At 36.7% G+C, this 22,285-nt stretch overlaps 1 protein-coding gene across 1 annotated transcript in view; it reads left to right on the forward strand.

Moving 5' to 3' along the window:
• Window positions 1-22,285, forward strand: part of CDKL5 (cyclin-dependent kinase-like 5) — a 77,626-nt gene that overhangs the window by 49,443 nt on the left and 5,898 nt on the right. Inside the window, 6 exon segments of the mRNA XM_009884721.1 lie at window positions 3,730-3,890; window positions 6,183-7,140; window positions 10,351-10,453; window positions 10,696-10,821; window positions 12,898-13,021; window positions 21,084-21,186. Of these exon segments, the coding sequence (XP_009883023.1) occupies window positions 3,730-3,890; window positions 6,183-7,140; window positions 10,351-10,453; window positions 10,696-10,821; window positions 12,898-13,021; window positions 21,084-21,186 (1,575 nt within the window).

Below are 22,285 nucleotides of genomic sequence, written 5' to 3' on the forward strand. Positions count from 1 at the left end.
GTTTTCTAATCTAATACATCTTAAAAGTACTTGTGAACTTCCTCTTGAGATATTTTAATATCACCATTGTTTCTAGCAAGGCTTGATATTTCCTAGGAATCAGGAAAATATCCCTTGCAAATGCCTTGAGACTCTGTTCAAATTTGACTGATTTGATAAACAATGCATAGTCCAGACGCAAGAATCACCATCATTTGCAGCAATATGCATTCACGCTGACATACATTCAGATGCTCAGGTTACCTTCATAATGCTGGAGTATGAGCTCTCAACCCATAATAAATTCAGAGAAATCCACAAAGTATTATGCTAACTTCAGTTGTTCTTCATTTGTTGTTGGATAAGCATGAGGATGTGGACAGTTGTCAAAGGCAAAGTTGATGCATAGTAATTTATTTATTTTTTTATCTACTTGCTGTCATACGCCTCTGCACAGTGTATATGTTAAGTTACTCTTCAGTCCTGTTTTGGAACAAGTCAGCTAGTTAACCATGGCCAAACTAAGATATGGTACTGGGATAGTGTTTTACAGGGAATCAGGAGAAGCTGGCTCGCCTCAAAATGGCCAAACACTGTAAAGCATTGTGCTATGCATTTGTGCTGTATTCCTGGGTATGCAACACATATTGTTGTCTTTATTATTGTACTTTTAAAGCATCACCGTGGTAAGCTGCAGTACAACTCTCCCATTATTTCATCCACAGTAAGCTGAAAAAAAAAAAGTCATAGTATCAAAAATTAAGTTTAGAATCACAGGGGTACCACCTAAGAATTAAAGGCAGTCTGGGATAGATATGAAGTGTGGATATGGCTAATCAACTCAAAATAATCGTGTGGTCCCAAGCCCATCTGCACCAGTTGTCTTGGAAACCAGAGGTCATCTGATTTGGGGTAGACTTGGGTGTTTACTTACTTTTAGCAGTATTGATGCAGCCAGCAGAAATCCACCAAATTTGCTGTACTCTTTTTCTTCAACACAATCAGTTCAAATCACTTTCATTTAATCTCTCTGCCTCATGAAGAAAGTCAGCATATCTTGGTTTTGTGGAGTCCACAAAATTAGATACCTCAGTGCATATAATTACTTGTTTTGGTATTAGACATTCTCCTCTTTTTTCTAATTCACAGAAACTTTTTTCTGGCATTGTAGTCAGCTGTAGCTCAAGCTATAGTAACATATATTGCAGAACAGCAATTTCAAGATCATTCTTCAGACCATTGTTACACATGCTGGGGCAGGGTTTATTTTCATCTTATCCTAATTTTTATGTTACGTCTCGGTGTCTTTTGGGTTCTTCTGGTGTGATTTAAAAGTTACGAAGCTACAAATTGAAGCACTTGGATTTTAGGGAAACACAAGTTTCCAAATAATTCCATTTCACTTTAAATAATTCTTTTCAACTTTTCTGTCTGTGTGTCTCCCTACAAGGTGAGAAAGGTCAGGGACTCTGTAGAGGGGATATTTTGTGTTTGGCCTACATTACTTAACTCAGGAGTTGGAAAGTTGTTAAAGAATGAGTAAAACACTACAAGAAGAGAACAGAAGAGACTTGTGGTTAAGTTGCGTGCTACAAATGCTGCACATACTTTGCTGTATGCCTGTCTCTTCTCCAGATGCTGGACAGTCTGTCACATGTCCACACTCAGTCTGTTCCTCATTATCTACATTCCCAGGGACCTCAGGTCTGATTACTAGATTAGTGAATAACCCATGCTTCAATTTATGCCAGCTAAAGTAGTGAGTTCTTGATATATCTCTATTTAGAGAGCATTTATGGGCTAGATTAATGGAGAGACATCCATTTGGCCCCATTGCTTTGTTGCTCCTCTCCTCCCCCCTCCTTCACAAATCATGCTGTTTTGCAAGCACGCATTTGGGAGTTGGCAGCTGGTTTTGCATTTGATGACTTGGGCCAAAAAGACATTGAGTATTGCAGTCTTTTTCATATCATCTGTTGTTCAGTTGTCTCCCCCATTCAGCAGCAGACATGCATTTTCTCTGAGCTTCCGTTTACCACTAGAATGCTTGTAGAAGCCTTTCTTTTTACCCTTGATGTTCTTCGCTTGCCTTAGCTCCAGCTGCACTTTGGCCTTCTGAAGTGGCCTATCATTCGTGCTAACACAGTGCTTTTATAGTCCTGCTTTGTATCCTGGCCTTGAATCTACTTCTTACAGTCTCATTTTGCATTTTTGTTCATTAAGAAACTCCTTGTTTAACCAACCTGACCTTAAGCAAAATTCTGTGGTCTTCTGTGCAATAAGATACTTTGTTCCTCAACTCTCAAGAAATTTTCTTTAAAAATCAAGTGGGTCCTGGACACCTTTCCTCTGGCAGTTTTTCAGGAGATTCTGCCCAGTAGTGTCCTATAGAAGCTGAAGCCTGCTCTCCTAAAGTCCTGGGTTCTATCCCTGATGCTTATCTTCCCACCCTTCTTTTGAATCCTAACTGTAATCATCTCATGGTTGCTGCAGCTCAGGCTGTCTTCTCTGATCAGGTTTATCACCAGTACTGTATGGTTGGTGAGCAGCAGGTCAAGTACAGTGAAGCCGTACCTTTGCTAATTTGCCTCTCTAGCAGCTGCACTAGGAAATTGCCACGAACATAATCTAGAAATCTGGATCACCTACAGTTGAAGTCCGCCATGAGGATGAGGACCTGTGATCAGGAGACTTCTGCTTCTTGTTGTAGAGAGTTGTCAATGCATGCTTAGAAGTGCAGGGGTCCTGTGAAGGGAAAACTAGTTTGTGGTCAAGTGGCTGAATACTATTTTAATGCATGTACAGATATATATTGTGTGTGTGCATACACATGAATATATACACATAGAGTTGTTCTCTATTCAGCCTACATAACCCTTAAAAAAGAATAGCTATTCAGACTTTTATGCTTGCTGACAGTTGTGCATGGTCAGATATTCCAAGATAAGTTTTGTATTGCCCTGTTCCTGCAAGAAACCTTTCAAACTTACCAAAATACCCAATCTACTGTTTTTCGATTTTATGATTAAATGTTTTCTACATGTCAGGCAGCAACTTTGTTTAGAATCACAGCAGATCTAACAGAATTATAAGGCAAATGTTATTCTGAGTGCATTGGAAACAGTTTAGGTAATTCTTTAAAAATATGGGTGGACTTGCACCCAGGAAGTAAAAACCCAAACTTTTATATTTGTATATTTTTAAAAGTACTAACTCTAAAAGACTATTTTTTTTGTATAAGAATGTTCCCATGTGCTTCTTCTGTTTATTTGTAAAGCCTGTTTCATTGTAGCATTTTATTACTAGTAAATTTAATATTTTTCAGTCTAAACAACATTGTTGTAAGGTATATCCTGAAAAATATGTTTAAAATACATATATTTTAAACATGTGTAGGTATCTACATAGAACATTTTAAAATCTTTGATATTTTTGTATTTTAAACATATTTTAAGCACGTGTATATAACTATATATGTGTATATATATTATATACATTTAGCACATATATATGTTTCATAATAAGCAAGGCTGAGGCCTTCCATCTCTTGAGTAGAACATAGGTTTTGTCAGTGTTTATTTAGCATCATATGTAGTTTAATGCAACATGAAATTATTCTAGTGGTTACATCTGATTACAGAAACTCTGGAGATTAAAAAACTATCCCTATAAAGTTCTTTGTTTTCTATATATTTTTACTAGTGCAAATACAGATACTAACATTTAAAATTTGGGATTTGTTTTCCAAAGAACTTACTGAAGTTAGATCCAGCAGATAGATATTTGACAGAACAATGTTTGAACCATCCTTCGTTTCAAACTCAAAGACTCTTGGATCGCTGTGGAAGCTCACCTTCGCGGTCAGCTAAGAGAAAACCTTACCACGTAGACAGCAACACATTATCTAACAGGTAAATGTAGTCATGTCATCGTCACCACTAATATTTGCTCTACCAATGAGTGAGTTGCTATCATGCTTGCATACAATATCATCTACAAGAAGAGAAAAGTTGTCATTTGCCAATTTAGGCACATTGAGACATATATACTGTTCCATTTTGCCTCACTGAATAAAGGCAGTAGACACAGTTTTACTGTATCATAGCTATTCAAGCTGAAATTTTTGCTAACTTTCTGCATCAGGCTGAATGCCTCTTGAAAAACAACAAAGGCAACATTCAAGCCATTTTTGCATATGATAAAGGAAAAATAAGTTGGCTTACTGATCTTAAAAAAATGTTAGCGTGTTTTTTTGAACAACAGTAGGAATTTTGTGGCTTGGAGGATGCCTGAGATTCCAAAGGAACGCTCTTTTCTTTGGAATGCTACCATTACTGTACATGTGCAAATCTCTCCAGGGTTTTGATATTTGAAAGTTCAAAATTCACACAGACTTTTAGCAGCTAAATGTCCTGAAAATTGTGTGTGGTGATCATGCTCCAAATTGGGGAAGAAAATTTTGTCTGCAGTTATGAATCAAGTCTAGTCTACTTGAACTTAAAGCAGGGTGTATTTGCTCAGTGACTCCCTTGTTGGACACACATAACTTGAGAGAATCCACTTAATTTTAATGCATCAGCAAACCAGGTTTACTGGTGGATAAAATGCTTCACTACAAGAAGCCTCATGGTATTCCTCTGACAAGTCTTCCTAAAGGTCGCCCACTGAAATATGCAGAATGATTGTGGCTTTTAATCCTACCCATGCTTTTCTTTAGCTCTTTCTGCGAGATTCAAAAAGTTACTCCTCATTTTACGATTTAGGATGATGATATTTACAATTTATACTTTTTTGGAGATAGACACCAAAAAGTTTTGGCTACCCTAATAGATATTTAGGATAGAAGTTTTACTATTAGACATGCATCATCAGAAAGGAAAAATTAGATCCATGGGAAACACGGCCTAATACAAAGGCTTGCCTAGCCACTAGATTTAAAATTACTAGGTTCCTTATATCTCTATGTTTTGAAAAAATATACTTCCTTTTAACTAAAAAATATTTTAAATTGGCATTAAAATTGCTAAATTTCCAGAAACTGTAACAGAGTACATAATTAAACCACTGAAAGTGGTTAGCATTATCCAATTATAATTAGCAACAAGATCAACAAAGGTACAAACTCATCTGTACAGTGAGCCTCACTTTAACGCTCAGTAATATGAGTTACATTATCATAGATTTGATACAGAAATAAGTTAACTGTTTATAGCCGGCCTAGGTCCATCAAGGCTAACAAGTACAGCTGCAGCACTGCTCAGTCATGGCTAGCTGGCAGTGCCAGCATAAGTCTGGAAGCAGAACTGCTTTTATGCTAGAAAACCTGAGATAAGAAATCCTGCTCAAATAAATTCAGGCTGAGTGTTTGCAGAACCAACTCATACCTCAGTCCCCTAATCCCAAAACCAGGAGAGTTGGAAAGTTAGAGTAGAGGTTAAGGATGTCACCAAGTAGATCAGCACTCAAGGCAGTCTGGTTGCAGAGCGTTTTGGGTGCAGCTTTGGGGATGAGTTAGTGTACCAAGAACTGGGATAGTGCCAAGTTCCACAAAAGTTGGGGGTTCTGTGGTAAACCTGGGTTTGGTGTTAAAGGGCATAGTCTGCTGCACTGACCTCAGGCTCACTGCATCTGGATGTCTTTACCAGCACAATATCCTCTTTTCCCCCTTCACTCTCCCTCCCTCCCCCCTCCAAATCAGACTTAGATGACCTGGAGCATTGATTGTGTTGGATTTTTTTTTTTTGACAATGCTGGCATACTTTATTGTTCTACCTTCACTTTGATATGCCAGGTGTATTTAAGATTTTTTTTTCAATGGTTATACAGCTAATTTTCATAATGTAGTGCTTACATTATTGAGGTGCACATATATTACTCACACACGTGCATAAATGTGTAAATGTATGTTGGAATTCCTGTGGATTTTATATCTTCACTTTTTTGTCAGCAAAATCCATTAACCAAAGTTGAGCTTGTCCATCAGGATATAACCAGAAAGAAACAACAATGTACAACAACACTTGCACGTCTGTTATTTTAATGGAGCTTCTGATGCCTAGTTGGCAGTATTTGATCTTACTGCAGTTAAATTTTGTGGGTTTAAATGACAACTCCCTTCTGAAATGAGTGTACTTTTGTTGAAGTTATTAATACATGAATATGTAATCTGGTATATTAATGCTTCTTTATGCATTTTAATGTAGAAATCAAGCCAGCAAAAGTTCTGCTTTGCAATCACACCACAGATCAAACAGCAAGGATATACAGACACTAGGGGTTGGCGGGCCAAGAGAAGAGGGTCTTCCAGCAAATGAAAGCTTTTTAAATGGAAACCTTCCTGGAGCTGCACATAGTCCAATGCATACAAAAAAATCAAGCAACACACCTGGATCTGGCAACAAGGATTTAGCCAATAATAACATGCCACATCTTCTCAGCCCAAAGGAAACAAAGGCAAAAACAGAATTTGATTTTAATGTGGACCCAAAAAGTTCTGACGGTCCAGGCACAAAGTACCTAAAGTCTAACACCAGATCTCAGCAGAACCGGCACTCGTTTATGGAAACTTCTCAAAGCAAAACTGGGACACTGCAGCCCGGCGACAAGCACAGTCGCCACAGCTATATTGATACTATCCCACAGTCTTCTAAGAGTCCTTCATATCGGACAAAGTCAAAGAGCCATGGGGTTCTGACAGACTCGAAATCCGTGGGCAACCTTTCTGAGGCCAGGGCCCAAGCTGCAGAACCAAACAGCAGTAGGTATTTTCCATCCAGCTGTATGGACTTGAACTCACCTACCAGTCCAACTGCTCCCCGACACGGTGATAACAGAACTTTGCTCAGTCCATCCGGCAGGAATAACCGCAGCGAGGGTACCCTGGACACCCGAAGACCGTCGACAAGACACTCCAAAACAATGGAGGAGTTAAAACTGCCAGATCACATGGATGGAAGCCATTCCCACTCTCTGTCTGCTCCACACGAATCTTTTTCCTATGGTCTAGGTTATACCAGTCCTTTCTCTTCACAGCAGCGCCCTCATAGACACTCTATGTATGTGAGCCGGGACAGAGTGAGGTCAAAGGGCTCAGAGGGTGGCTTAAGCATAGGGCAAGGGATGGCAGCCAGAGCAAACAGCCTGCAACTGTTATCTCCACAGGTGCAGCATAAGTCACTCACAAGATCTGTTGGCTCGTCACGAGAAGACTGTACAGAAGATACTAATAGGGTTAGTTCAAAATATTGCTGTTACGGAAGGCTTACCTTCCTCTCTTTGCTTCCTGTGGGCACAGTGTCTGTCCTGCTTTCTCTCTGCTGTTTGTTTGCAGTTATTTATTTGTTTGTCTTGTTGTAAGGCAAGGGATGTTGGGGTTTTTTTCAGCAGGGCTAAATATTTCAAGTACAAAATGAGAGGCTATTTTAAAAATAATTAAAAAAAAAAATGGACTACAAATACCATTATCTGAAAGTACTGAAGTATGAGAACAGAAAATTTGTCTCTGAAGTGAAAATTTCATTAGTAGTTCCTAGTCTTTGGTTGCATTGTCTGACGTCATTTTTATCATATTGTTTTGCTTAATTAACCTGCTCATTTGTGTTTTTGTTTAGCTTTTCTGGTATGTCTTTCTGTTATGAATGCTAATGTTAATTTTTGAAGTGAGCCCTTCACTCGCTTATAGAGAACATTATTGCTCAAATGCCATAATGAGGAATATAAAAACTTGCAGTATTTCTCATGATTAGTATGATAAACAACTGGGGTGCTCTAGAGATTTCATGTTGAAAAGCCACTGGTAAATTGACTCCTTACAGTGATTACTGTCATTAGATACCTTGTTATGGTTTACTGTCAGCTTTATTTAATGAATAGAGAAAGGGCCAGTTCTGGTGTTGATTTAAATTCTTTACACAACACTTCTGAATTATCTGATGTTTTACGCATCAGATGTGTAAAGATGACTGCATTTGTCCCCACATCTTTACATTGCTATACCATTGATCCAAATTGGAGCAAAGTGGTGCAAAGAGAAGTACAAAAACGAGTGTTTGTTTCCCTATGTGTACGTCTGTGATAAAGTAACTTCTAAGGACAGAGCATCTAGTTCAGATTTGTTTACAAATTGAAGGAAGTCAAAGAGCTGCAAATATTACTTAAGGTCTAAAAATTATGCTTCACTGTGAGAGACTAAAAAGCTCTGCCTACTTAGTTTATGTAAGAAATATGTGTAGCTGACTTGATAGTGGTCTACAAGCACAATAGAGTTTTCAGGTAGTGGTTGCCTCTTTAGCCCAGTCGGGGAAAAAAGGCATAATACGTTTTTTTTGTACTTACCACTTCTCCTCCATTCAGAATTGTGTGTATTCACACATGTGTTTCTCCTTTTTTAATGAGCTCTCAATGTTATTAAAAAAAAAAAGAAGAAAAGCTACTTAGAAGGGATTACAGCAGCTCCATTTCAAAACCAGGGTGGTTTTTTTCTTTGTGTAGTTATTTTTCCTCTCTCATTTCAGTCAAGTTAAATGTTACTTATTCTTCCGAATGTTCTTGTACAAGGGTAATAACACCAACATTTGAGTTTTTGATAAGAAAAGCTCGTGCTGTCTTGCATTATTTAGAGCATGAGGATCTTCTTCTGCAGTATGTAGCAGATATTGATTTGATAAGTAATTCTAATTTTATTTCATTCTTTTTCTTTTGACAGTTGGTTGACAAATTTTAATTTTAAATAGAAAAATTGGTGTGTATCTTAATGCTTATGTTTTTGTTTGGTTTGGTTTGCTTTGGAATGCATAATTGTTTGTCAAGAACTTGCCTTTATTTCTTTTGGTCAGTGTTTTTAAACTTTAAGCCTTCGATTACTGCTTTTAAATCTGTATTTAAACCATCAGAAGTCTGAAAGGAAGAATGCACTTCTGAAATGGTTGGCAAGTCTGTAAATTCACAAAGCTGTTTTTGTTTGGTTATACTACTTTCAGTAACAAACCAGAATTAAATTCTCAATCTTACGCCTCGTTAAGGCATTGTCACAAAGAAGTCATTCTTTGGCTCCTTCCTGTCTGTGTCCCCTCCCCCCCCTTTTTTTTTTTCTTGTTTTGTGACATTCTGCATTAGAAATCAGAAAATTTAACTTCCCTCAGGATTACTGAACTAAAAAAAAAAAAAATCAGGAATAGCATGTGTTCTTAAAGATTCTTCATCGTTTTCCTATTATTTTTTTCTATTCAGTTCTACTAGTTTTCTCTCTGTGCTCATATTTTGTAAAGTTTCCTCACTTCCGTGCTTCTAGTTTCTCCTTGATTTTCCCTTTAGCTCTACACAGTCTTTTTAAAGAAAACCATTCTTTGTATGCTACACTTTCAATCTTACTTTATAAAAAAAAAAAAAGACTCACATTCAGTGTTAGTTTTGGTGTAGTCTCAGTGCAACACTTGTTTTAAGGGTTCTTTTTTATTTTCAATTAAACATACACAAAAGGGGGCAAACAGAAGAAAGTCAAATACAAGTTGCTATTACTGTCTCATATTTATAACTTAACTGCTGACAAAAAAGAGGTATCTTAAACAAGTGGTAATTTAATCAAATGCTTCAGCCTCTTCTAAATTTTAGAAGAATCAAACTGTGATTTAAAGCATTGTTTTAGCTCCATTTCTTATCTTGGCACAGTTTCAAGGTTGTTTTATCTGTGAGAGTGAGGCCAAATCTTCATTACTAAAAAGCAAAATAGATTTTGCAAATCACTTATATACTGTATTGAAATACCAATTTTTAATTCTGGTTGGGTTTTTTGTGTTTTGGAGTTGTTTGGTTTTTTTTTTTTAACCTTTGTCCTTCTCGGACATTTCTAGATTTAAATTCATATCACAGAATCACAAAATGGTCAGGGTCGGAAAGGACCTCTGGAGATCATCTAGTCCAACCCCCTATATAGGGGTTTCAGTACAGTTTCTTGTGGGGTCGTGTAAAGAGCATTGAATTTTATCTGGTTGGTCCGTACTGTGGGAAAAATCGAGGCACCTGGTTCATATAAGAGTGGAGTTAAGTCATATTTGGTGGCAAACTATATACATACGGATATTTCTAAGGACATACTTAAGCCTTTGCTTGAAGTACCTTCTAGGAAGTATTGTATTCAGGAAAACAGAGTAAATTAGAGGTAATGATATTCTTTTTGCTATCCTGTCTGACTTCAGTATTTAGCTGATAGATTTCTTCATTCAGGGATTACCTTGTACTTAGCGTACAGTAGATTTTGTGATTGTTGGTACCTCTAGTTACTACTGTATAACATCTGATAAGAGATAGTGCTTTGGTGCTGAATTATCACAAATTATATGCATTTCCTGTTTGCTTTTTAAAATTTGCCAGTAGCAGAATGACCAGATTCCATCAGAAATTAATTTAACAAGGCCTCCAGTGAAAGATTCCTCCCAAGATGTTACAACTGCATTTCATTCATGGCAAAAATCTGAGGGTCTGAATCATGCTCACAACATTAAAGTTACAACTAAGGGGCAAAATTTTGTTAATGCCATTTTGGAAAAAGCAAGCAAGCAAGCAGCAAACCCAAATAATTATTAATTACATAGTCTGTGATTTGATATTGGCAGTTATTAATAAAAAGAAAGTAAAATTGTGTGTGGTTAAGTTTCGGGTTTCTTGCTTACATTCGTTGGTTAAAAACTGCAAATCTGTTTAGTCTTTAATTTTAAATAGTTAATTCTTTTTTTGTTTAGGGTGGAGCATATCATGATCCACACACAGAAGATGGAACATCTACTAAAGAAAATAGAATTCTGTATAATGACCCTGTTCCAAGAAGAGTTGGCAGCTTTTACAGAGGTAATTTTATGGTGGATCTTTCAAAATTAAACAAGAATTTTAAAATGGAATGTAAATTAAGTCTTGGAAATGGATACAGATAACTAACATGAACAACTGAAAAAGTTTATTGGAAAAAGAATTGCTACCCCACTTTCAGAGACTGAGTTGACCTGCTAGGTTGTATGCAGTAACTTTGTTAGTATCCCATTATATATTTGCAAATGATAACTCACTTTACAAGGTACTATGCTGGATATGCTTTCCAAATAAGATGATTTATCTGGGGGATTGAACAAAATAAATAAATATTACCAGAGTAAACAGTTCATTAATGTTTTTAATTCATATTTTAAATTCTTATTCACATTATATCTAAACACCTTTGTATGAGTAACGCATTGATGTATTTCAGATACTGTGGTGCATGGCACTGTAATGCTAGTTTTTCATTGCTCAAAACCTATATTAATTTCTTTTGTTCTGACTTACTAAAGGTCAGGGTTTCCTACAAGCAAAACCACACTTATATAATCTCAGTTCAGAATAAATAATGACACAGGACTGTATATGTGCATATATATATATATATATGTATGTGTGTGTGTACATACACACAGATAGATACTGTTCTATTATGGTACATGAAAGATGGTTGTTTCTGAGCAGCTGCCTCATGGATAAACCTGGGTAATCCTCTTGAAAAAGACAAGGATGGTAAGAAGCTGATTACTGTCCTGCAGGTGTTAGGAGGCTTGTGGGGCTCCTCTGAACCTTAAGAAGTCCCAATCAGCTAAAATTCGATTATGAGTCACATAATAACCTTAAGTAGAGTCACAAATCTACCTCTGATCCTCTTCAGGTTGTTCAGTTGGCTGATGACCTGATTTAGACATGTTAAAATCTGCCAATCCTTGCAAGTGTCCCATTGCAATATTAACACCTGTGAGCAATATTAAAGCGGTACTGTTTTGAGCAATTCTTTTTAGTGTAAGGTTTTGTAGCACATACAACAGATAATCCTTAAGAATTCTCGATCCTGAATTGCTTTTATTCATCCTTAAAACACTCGTAAAATTAGACATGGATTATCCCTCTTTTTTATACATAGTAAAACAGAAGTTCCAAGGGTGAATGACTTTCCATAAGTCATGTGCTAAGGAACCTGGAGGTCTGGGGTTGCATTCAATTCCTTATTATAAACTAGAGGTTTCTTCCTCTTTAATTATACCTATGAAACAAATATATTTTGGTTCACAGACTTAATTATTGCATTGGAAAAATGGTACTGGATTTAAACACATAGATAATAGTATATGCAAAAACTATTGAAAGAAGAAGTTACTATGAAAAAAGTAAATTCATATTAATGTAATTCTTTCATACTGACTTAATACAGCAGTTATTAGCATGTACTTTTGTACTACAGCTTGAACAAAAAGTTACAGATTCAATTTTGATAAATAGTATAGTGTGATGCTGCAGTCCTGCTGCAATTACTGTCTGATCAATTTTTAATCCAGTGCAGGTATTTCTGGTGATCTTCATAATTCTAATAAAATTATGTTCTAAGTATGTATAACCTACTTTGAAAACCACGGTATGTCTCTTTGACATACGTGATACCATATCTGATTTTGATCCTTTCATTTTTAGTGCGTAATCTCTTACTCTTAGTGATACTAAAATCCAAAGTAATTTTTTTCAGCATGGATACTATTTTTTTTTTTAAAGTCTAAGTGAAGACAAAGTGTAACCTGTAGTATTTTGTGTCTTTAATAACAGTGTTCCAACCTTTTATTCTGTTTCCTGTTTTTCAATATCGATTGCACTTGGGGCTCCCTACAGATAGAAATGTTCTCAAGTATAATAACAACTTACCCAAGTTCCAATGATGGTCTCATTTTACAACTAATTTTACCTTGCAAGTATCACAAAACAACAGCTTTCCAAACAGTAACAGTATGCTTTTTTCAGTCATACATAATGTTTCTTCACTGTCTTGTTTCTGTAAAAGAGGTAGAGAGGAAGCAGACAAATGAAAGATGTGATTTTTGGTAGACGTCAGTATACATTGTTTGCTATTTCTCTGTTCAGTTCCATCTCCGCGTCCAGAGAGTACGTACATAGAAAACAATGTGTCAAACAGAGCCTCTGTGTTACCAGCAGACAGCAGCACGGTGGCAAACCACTCAAAGAGGCAAACCACCTTTGACACCTGGTGAGTTGTTATTTACACAGATGTGTAGAGAATGGCAGGAAAAAAAAAAGGGGGTTTTAACAGGAGGGAAAAAAAAACAACCCACGTTTTTTTCAAAATTTGCAATTGTCTATACGTGCTTAGTTGCTTCCTCTGACTATACTGACATACCATTGCATGTTTGCTGTCCCCTTTTGAGCAACAAGAAATACTTCATTACACCATCACACTGAATGCATTAAAGATTATATACTTTTGTCCAGTTTTTCCTGATTATTTTTTTTTCCACTATTAATCTTTGGTTAAAAATAATACAAAGTGGTTTTGTGCATATAGTATGGATAGCAAGGCCCTAGCTTCATCTGTGGATTTCAGAAGCATGAATTGTCAGAAAAACGGAAAAAATAACAAAATGCATGTTTCCATATATAAAATAGGACTGTATTAATGAAGAATATAATATTCGCCCTGCAATGGGGACTGCTGCTCTTTTTGCTTACACACCACAGAAGGAAATGAGTACGTTGTATGGGAAAATGGACTAAGCAACATCTTAATGGTGTATATTGATTTTAAAAGATTAAAAGCATCACATGGCTCCATTATATAACATAGAACAATTAACTATAATTATGCTAATAGATTGACAGCATATGCATAGCTTTGTAGGACTTAAAGGGAAATATCTTAATTTTGTTGCTCTGAGAGCTGTTCGGCTCTAAAATACTCTTAATCTACTTTGTTCATTCACAATAAAGCACACTGAATAAAAATAAGCAAATGGAGCATCAAAGGATTGGTGGGAGGAATGAACTGTATGCATTCACATGATTCAACTGTGCTTTGTACCACTATCTGAAACATTGCTCTCTGAAAGTGTGATAAAATCATGCTATCTAAAGAACTGTTTCAGTGGTTTGTTGACTTAATGTGTTTTCATATGAATAACCTGTGAATTATCTGCTTAAAAATGAAATGGAGTGGAGGGGGTGGGGAAGGGAAACAACTGGTATTTCAGCCTGTGTTCAGGTTATATACTCTTGTCAGTAATAGAAAATGTTTACTCCAGAACTCTTGTCACCTGCTGTGATTCACTAGAGTCTGCTTCCTGTCCTTCAGTAGCTCCGCCTACATCCGTTTTGTGGAAGTTAGCTGAGAAATCCGGTAATTTATATAAAAAGGTGGTACTTATGTTGTGACTTATGTGGCTAAAGAAGGTATTTATTCCTGCTGTTGAACCCTCTTTTGTTGTCATTCATATCTGAATCTTTCAATCTTGCATATAACATAAGCCAACTGGAATTGTGTTTTGCTTTATATATCATTCAGCAATATATTACCTTTTATTATGTGGTCACTGCAAAGAAACATGTGATGTTGTTCTAACTCTGAACTGAAATAATAGCATATGTTATTAGAGCTGGTTGGGAATTTTTTGACTAATTATTTTTTTGCTTACAATGCCAAATTATCAAAACCAAAACTTTTCAAAGGAACAGGCTGATATCCACTAACCATTTATTGGGAAGATTCTTCAGCTCCAGGAAGGAATTGCCAGTCAAAACCAGAGATATACTCAAAATAACAAATATTCTGGGGTCAGCATTATTTTGTGGAATGTGAGGAACTCGAGTGCAGGGCCTTTGTTCTTTGTTATTTTAACCAGAAGCTTGAACCAAGACCTTAGACCTAACAAGTGAATGCCCTGAACCAGAAGTTAGAGGTTATTCTTAATCACATTCTCTGTTTCCCTCAATATATTCTCTTAAAGCTGTTTCATCTTGTTGAAATAGTGAAAGGACCACAGAGATGCTGAGTATGGCCTAGCGAATAAAGCCCGTCGTTAACTTTGAGACAGTTAGATTTAATTCCTTGCTCCGATTAATGTATTCAAATATTTTCACAAAGTGGAACAGCTCCTTTGAGAGAAGAACCCACAGAAGAATAACCATTTCTTCTTGTGAAATGGGAGGAATGGCAGTGCTCGCAACACCAAGTTACTGCTATTTTAGCATGCGTTGCTCTTTCTCTTTGCTTTTCCTACTCCCTATTTTCCCAAAGTGTTTCCTGCCCAGCTCTACATGTTAACTCTGTGCAAGTTGTCCTGGCAATGGTCTAATGTTGTTGCAAAATTGTTCTGTGCCATAAATGCAGCCTAATCAGATTCCCGAGTGATGTAGAGTCTATGTTCCTCTACTTAATTTTCTGTATAGAAGTTGTGTAAACGCTTATGAAAATGTTGAAAGCTCTAACGGAATGTGATTCTGCTTACATCAATTTTATGATGAAGTAAATATTTGATGTTTGACTGACATACGTAACTGGTACATGGCAATTCATCTCGAATTATGAGTGACATGTATTCCACCTGGACTTGCCACTACTGTAAAATATTGCTTCTCTCATACTATTGCTCTGTGTTGCCTTTCTTCTGTCAAAGATTTTGTGAATGTTTGCTAGACTGAATTGTCACAGATGTTCCCTTGTCTTTGTGTGCATTTCTTCACTGTCCCCACTGCCCTGCCTCTTTAAAAATAAAGATGTTATAAACTCGACTTTTGTCATCAGGTTTTACTCTTAAGTTACTAGATTGTTTTGAACTTTAGACAACTTTATTTGAAAAAAGGCAAAATTTTCATCCTTCTAGAAAATATTTTCTTCGCCAGAGTTTAATTTCGTGTAAATGACCTTGAACTTGCTCAATTTTTCCTTTTTGATACAAGAGTATCAGATGTTTTATTCTCTTTCAGTTGTACGAGCTTTGTCTTGAGCTGGGCAAAATCAGTAGGTATAGGCAAGATGCTTAACCTTTTTCTGCCAGTGTCCCAAAATGTTGGCCTGAGTTATCTTTAACATTGTTATAGTTCTAAACGTCTTTGGAATGAACTCCAACATGCAGTGCTTTTGTCACACATCATTTTGGAAATGTTTGCATTGATTGCTTACTAGGTATCTGGGGTCTTCTGGAAAGCTTTGTTGTTTAGACCTGTTAATTTAAATGTGTTCATTCTGTGACAAAAAGCATGTCATATCTTCTCTAGCATGTGTCACGTCTTCCTGCAAAAATAATAAAAAGAGGAAATATATATAATATTTATTATTTTTATATGTATATAATGTATATAAACACACACAAACTCATTCAAGAAAAGAACAAAAAAACCCCATCCTACTCTTGTGAGTCTCAAAGGCTTACAATTATCTATCTACCATTAATTTTCAAGACTCCAAAATAATACAGTATTTTGTAAACATGACATGACTGGGTATAACATTGCTGTACCAGCATAACAATGTAGTCACACTTAATGTTCCTGAAACTAGAAGGTTACCAATATCTGAGCAAACTAGTTTAAAGCTTGTTCAGCTGTGTGTGCAGTACAACTGTTGCTGCATTGTAAATACTTTCCAGTTCATTTGCAGAATTCTTGAGTTTGGAAAAAAAAAAAAAAAAAGTCAGGAAATAACAGATTTGTCACTTGCAAGCTTAGAAATCACCTGTGTGTGTTACACTGGTTGAGGCTTTAGGAATCTCTTCTGCAGAGCTTGAAGATGTTCACTTTCCTAACGGTATAGCTTTCCCTCTTACGTTTCCTGCACAAGACACTTGTATGTGCATTGTCATCCAATATGTTTGCTTTATTCATCTATTTGGCAACGTCTGAGCCTCCCTACCAGTCTCTTGCAGTAACCAGTGCCTCTTCCCTGACCCTCCCCAGCCATGAGTGTTTTTGTTTTGTACTAAAAATTAGATGATGCTGTCTATCGTAGTCTGCAAGGAAGCTTTCCAGAATTTATAGTCATCAGTATTCTGTCCAAAAAATAAGCCTACTGAAGTACAGGCTTTATAAGTTTATGAAACAACGACTTCCAAATGTTTATGGTTACTAACATTGAAGGATATCGGGGTGGGAGGAGGGGGGAGCAGGTGTAAAATGTATGCATGGATATGTACATATATGTGTATACTTTTTTTAGTGATGCCATAACTTCAGGTGATCTAGTGGCTTTAGTGGCTTCTAAGTGGTTTTCTGTATATAAAGATAGTAGATCTAGGGTTTATTCCAATTAATAAATCCTCCTTTTCCACTTGAAAAAAAAAATATTTGCAGCTCCAAAGTTCAGATTTGATCTCTGATTTTTAAGCTTTCAATGCCAGGCTTTTAGACCAAGAAGTTTTACTCCGGGCTTCAGTTTGTGGGATTGAGATTCTTAAGCAAACCGTCTATTTGAGGTGCTTCACTAGTTTCTGACAGTTTCTTGCCATCGTTTGTGATAACTCTATAACTGCCAAGGGTTTTACTTTAAGCAAAACCAAGACCTAACTTGGAGAATTTGTGTTTGTTCATTTATCTTCTGAAGAAAGCTTCAGACATTTCAGTAACTCCTCCATTAGACAAAAATCCTTACTTGTGTAATAGTGAGCAGTTCAGTAAAGGGAGTAGTACACTGGCAGTTAAAGAGGATTTCCAAGCCTGGCTGCCTGCTGAGATAGGGTTGCTGAAGAATAACTGAAACAAGCATGAGGAACTGCCTCCCATAAAGAGCTGTCTGCAATACAAAAATCTCTACAGCGGCGTGAATGCAGCATGCTTCATATTTTTTCTATTTAGTTAATATTAAAGCACATCAGCTTGCTTGCCTCCTGCGTGTTTGCTGCTGCATTGTACCTGCGGGAAGTTGGATACCTTTCCTGCCCAGGGGCAATAAATGCTAGTGATAATCACAGAATTTCCGTTTATACCTGTGCATTTTCCAAATGTCCCAGACCAGAATAACCAATGTGATCTACATTATATGTCCTAAGCACGCAAAAGGCAGACAAAGATAAAATAACAAAGAGCACATATTGCCTTTAGTTTCTGCTTTAAGGTGAGCTCTCTGAGTAGGGGCCCTTCTCTAGGGCTGGTCTTACTTGCTAGTAAAAGAGACGCTGCCTCACAGATTCTGGTGTAAGAGTTTGCTTTCAAGAGCTGGAACATCATGCAAAATACCAAGATACTTGCAGTTATATTGTAAAATTTTAGTGTTGAGTGGCTATACCATACAGATTTTTTCTGATAATCCTAATTTTTTCCTGTACAGTCCGTTGTCTGAAAAATCATCTTTTGGGATGCCTAAAATATCCATGTTTCATTTCATCGATCAAAATGTTCTGCTCTATTTTTACTCAGTACAGAATCCTGGTGTTGAAGCTTCCTGCTATAATGCTATATATGTTCGCTCTCTTCACATAATGAGCGTGTGTTTTGAAGCAGTTGCTTTTCAAGGTCAATGCTTTTTCAGACAACTGTACTGCAATATGAGTCATAGGAGTTAATGACATACACCAGTCGGTGTAAAACCACTTGCTTTTGGGTAAGCAGCAATTGAAAATGAGCAGGGTTCTCAGCCCCTTTCTTTCCCCCCTCTGGTCACTATAGTCATAAAGAGGAAATGATGAGAGAACTTTCACTTCTCTCTGCTCATCTGCTGTAGGGAGCAGTTTTCTCATCCAGGTTCACTGGGCCAAAGAAAAGAATTTACACGAGTGTATTTTCGCCTAAAAGTAGGGGGAAAATTGTCCCAAGCTTTACTCTGAAGATTGAAGTTCACCTTTAAAAATACAGCATCTCCATTTTGGAATAGACTTCAGAACAGCAAAGCCATAGCCAGATGTTGAAAAAATTTTAAAGGACAATGTAGAGTAACCACATGGGGACTTCCTTATGATCTGACGCTGGTTCCTCAGCAGGCAACGTAGTTGCTGGGTTGGTAATTTGTACTGGTGCTGTGGGTTGGGGTATGTTTGCAGATGTGGATGCGCAGTGGCTCCTTTGGGGAAAGGCCTGGAAGATTCTCACTCCTGGTCACATGACTTTCAGAGTACAAGCAGGATACTTGTGGTGCATGCTTTCTTCCGACTTTTCTAACACATTAAGTAAAAATTATTTAGTGAATAATTTGGTAGGTGTTTTGTCTGTGTTAAGTCAGTCTCGTGAGTTCACCAAATCTGTAAAGCTGTCAGTAGTCTTTACTCTCAGGCTTTCTCCTTGGTGCTTTAAGTGACTAATACAAGATTGCCTTGCTGCTGTTACACAGTGGTACCAAATACAGGGACGCGACAGAAACGGGAATCCTGAGCAATCCAGTATATTTAAAATATGTGTTACAAATGCAATAATTATATTAAACTAGAGATTTTTTCCTGTAGTATTCTAATTTTCACATTAAATCTATGTTATTGTGCACCTGAATGTGTTTCCTGTATCTAGACGTAAGTTTCAAAAAACTAAATTACAAAAATTTCCCCCATCCTCTCTGCCTATAAGTCTTTCTTCTAAGCCCATTCTCTTACTCAACAATTGCACTGTATTACAGTATTTAAACACTGTATGCATTTCTGTTTAGAACCAAGTAGCATTTCAAGCTTGAGGTGGTTTTGTGCAGAAATTGAGGAGCTGATGAAACCAGTGAGTGCAGGTACTCATCAATAAGGAGGATGACTCCCGTGATTCCTACCCCTAGTATGTGTTTCACATTTGCTTAGAAAAAAATGTCAGCTTGGCATGTAGTAGCAGCTGAATCACCAGCTGATAGCATAGCATTTAAATCCAGAATTAGAAGCCAAGGATAACTATAGCAGACAGCTAAGTGTTGCTACATTGCAGTTACTCCAAGAAAAGCTGCTCGTGTTTGTCATCCAGACCCCTTAGAACTGTGGCTTTCCTTTAGGTTTTTCATCTAGACAATGGAATAATTTAATTTTTGTTTTCATACAACTTAAGACTGAAAAATAACTATTAAATCACCCAGTGTGATTGTGTCTGTATGTTAGTTGCCATTAAATGTCATCTGTTCTCTGGGGTCCGGGCCCAGTAACATACCTGACTGGTGTGTATCTCCCAGAAGAGCATGCAGTCCTGACTTGAAATGTCAAAGACGGGAAATCCACTTCTTTCACTAAGGAGTTTGTGCTGGCAGTTAATGATTCTCATTGTTAAAATCGGTGCCTTATTTCTAATATGACTTCTCTGGCTTCATTGTCCACCTACTTGTTCTTGTTAAGTCTTTGCCCTTTACTTTAAAGACCCTTCTAGTACTCTGTAATTTATTCCTGGATAAGTGCTTGTGCGCTGCAATCAGGGAAACTAAATGTTGGGGCTGGTTTGACTGTGTTTTTTAACATACTGAAGAGATTGAAATCTCTGTCTGTTTTAATATAGGCCATTCTTTCTCTCTCTGAAATTATTTCTATAATACTTTCCTCCACCATTTCCAATTTTCAAACTATTTCAAAGGGCACTAGAACTGCATTTGATTATGTCTCACCAATGTCCTACATAAACAATCTCTTTACCCCATATCAGTACTTTACATACATAGTTTACTGTGTATACTTAAAGTAACATGTTATTTATCAGCTGTAGTTAATTCAGCTGTGTAGACAAGCTAAAAGGTGGAAATTCCGTCTTCAGGCAAGTCACCTGTTCCACTTTCGGGTCATCTTCTTTTGCCACCACTGTCTCACCCACGCATAACAAACTAACTGAAGTTTTTAAGTTAAAATGGACAACAGTAGATCCCCAGATTCCCCGGTGATAAATTTGGAACCATGTCAGCAAAGGTCAGGAAGTTCGATTGAAATTGTTTCTCTCTGGTGAACTTTTCAACTCCTGGCTCTCCAGCAAGCAATGGATAAACTGGACCTGTGCTTTTATACCTCATCACCATTTGTATGTTCTCTCAGATATGATTTTCGTTTTTCTAAAAGACCTTGTGTGTGATATTTTGGTTTGAATATTAAATACCGGCTTAAAAAAATAAGCAACAAAAGACATGCATGCTTTCCTTTTCCCTAAATAACTATTCACTACTTTGAGCTAATTGTTCTACCCTAACACTGTGTTCCTCCTATCCCATTTAATGAGACTATTTATCTGGCATTTGTATAATAACCCTTGAACCAATGAATGCTAAAACATTAAGAATATTTTTGTTTTAATCAATAATTTGCATTCCTTGGCATAAGAGCTCATTATTACACAGAATTTACATAGTATCAAAATAAAATCTCTCTTACAATACCTTATTTCATGTTTAGGAAAAGTCCTGAAAACCTTAACAGTCACTCAGAACAGCTCAAGGAGAAAGAAAAGCAAGGTTTTTTCAGGGCAATAAAAAAGAAAAAGAAGAAATCTCAAACTGTAAGTATACAGTATTTCTAAAAGAAAATATGTTTATCAGTGTTGATTTATACCATTTCAATATGCTAGGTTAGTATGGTACTTTTGTATTATTTGTGATCGTGCCCGCATGTATCTCTTTGTTCTTTTATTTTCTTTCTTCACTATATGAAAGTCAAATTCTTTCCCCAGTCAGGGTTTATTTATCTGCCTTTTCAAATATTTCTTCACCTACTAGTGCTGTGCATCTTTGTTTTCATTCAGACCCTTTGAGAGCCAGTTTTGATGCAAGTTTTAAGCTAATGTTGCAGCAAATTCTTTTGCAGGATATGGCGATACCATGCCAAGAATAGCAAATGTATTATTGTGTGTCCTCAGAGCTTGGATAATTTCAGACACCGATTAGGAGGACATCAAACTGTTATAAATTAGAGTTCTTTCCCGTCTTTTTTGTGACAGTATATTGATAAGAGCCTCCATCTTCTTGCTGCACCCCATGGTGGGAATAAGGATGACGTGTCGCAACCATTCTTAACATTTTATGTTTTGCTGGGGGAATGGAGTGTGGCTTTTGTTATTTGGTATAAGCCTTTTGTGTCTTTTATACATTTTTACAATTTCATCTAGTTTTTGGGAGGGATGAAGAACTTTTTTTATCAGAGAGCAATGGTATATTAACATTTCACGAAGTTTTATAATGAAAATCTCCCAAAGAACTGAAGTAACCTAAACATAATCTCATCTCATTCTTGAATGACAGTTCTGGAAACAGTAACATATTTACAATTCCATATACATAAGGTTGTAATGTTTCTGTAAGTGTAACTGCAGTTAGAGTTTTGAAGATTCTCAGAATGGAGTAAATCACACTCACTCCTGGCAAAGAGGAGTAACTAAATCAAAGTATGTGATTGAGTGAGGTGGCATGGCTCTGGGTGCTGGTGGAGGGCAGATCTGTTAAAAGCTGGGGGAGAGGAGTGATTATCAGGCTTTTTTTTTTTGTATTTTCTTTGAACTGTATGGAACATGTGCATGTGTGTGTTAACTAGCACTCAAAAATGCACCTTGCCTTCCTGTTGGGCAGGTTTCAGAGAAGTGACATCTACTTCTCCTTCTGAAT

This window comes from Charadrius vociferus, unplaced genomic scaffold (assembly GCF_000708025.1).
Source record: "Charadrius vociferus isolate BGI_N301 unplaced genomic scaffold, ASM70802v2 scaffold200, whole genome shotgun sequence".
Lineage (NCBI taxonomy): Eukaryota > Metazoa > Chordata > Aves > Charadriiformes > Charadriidae > Charadrius > Charadrius vociferus.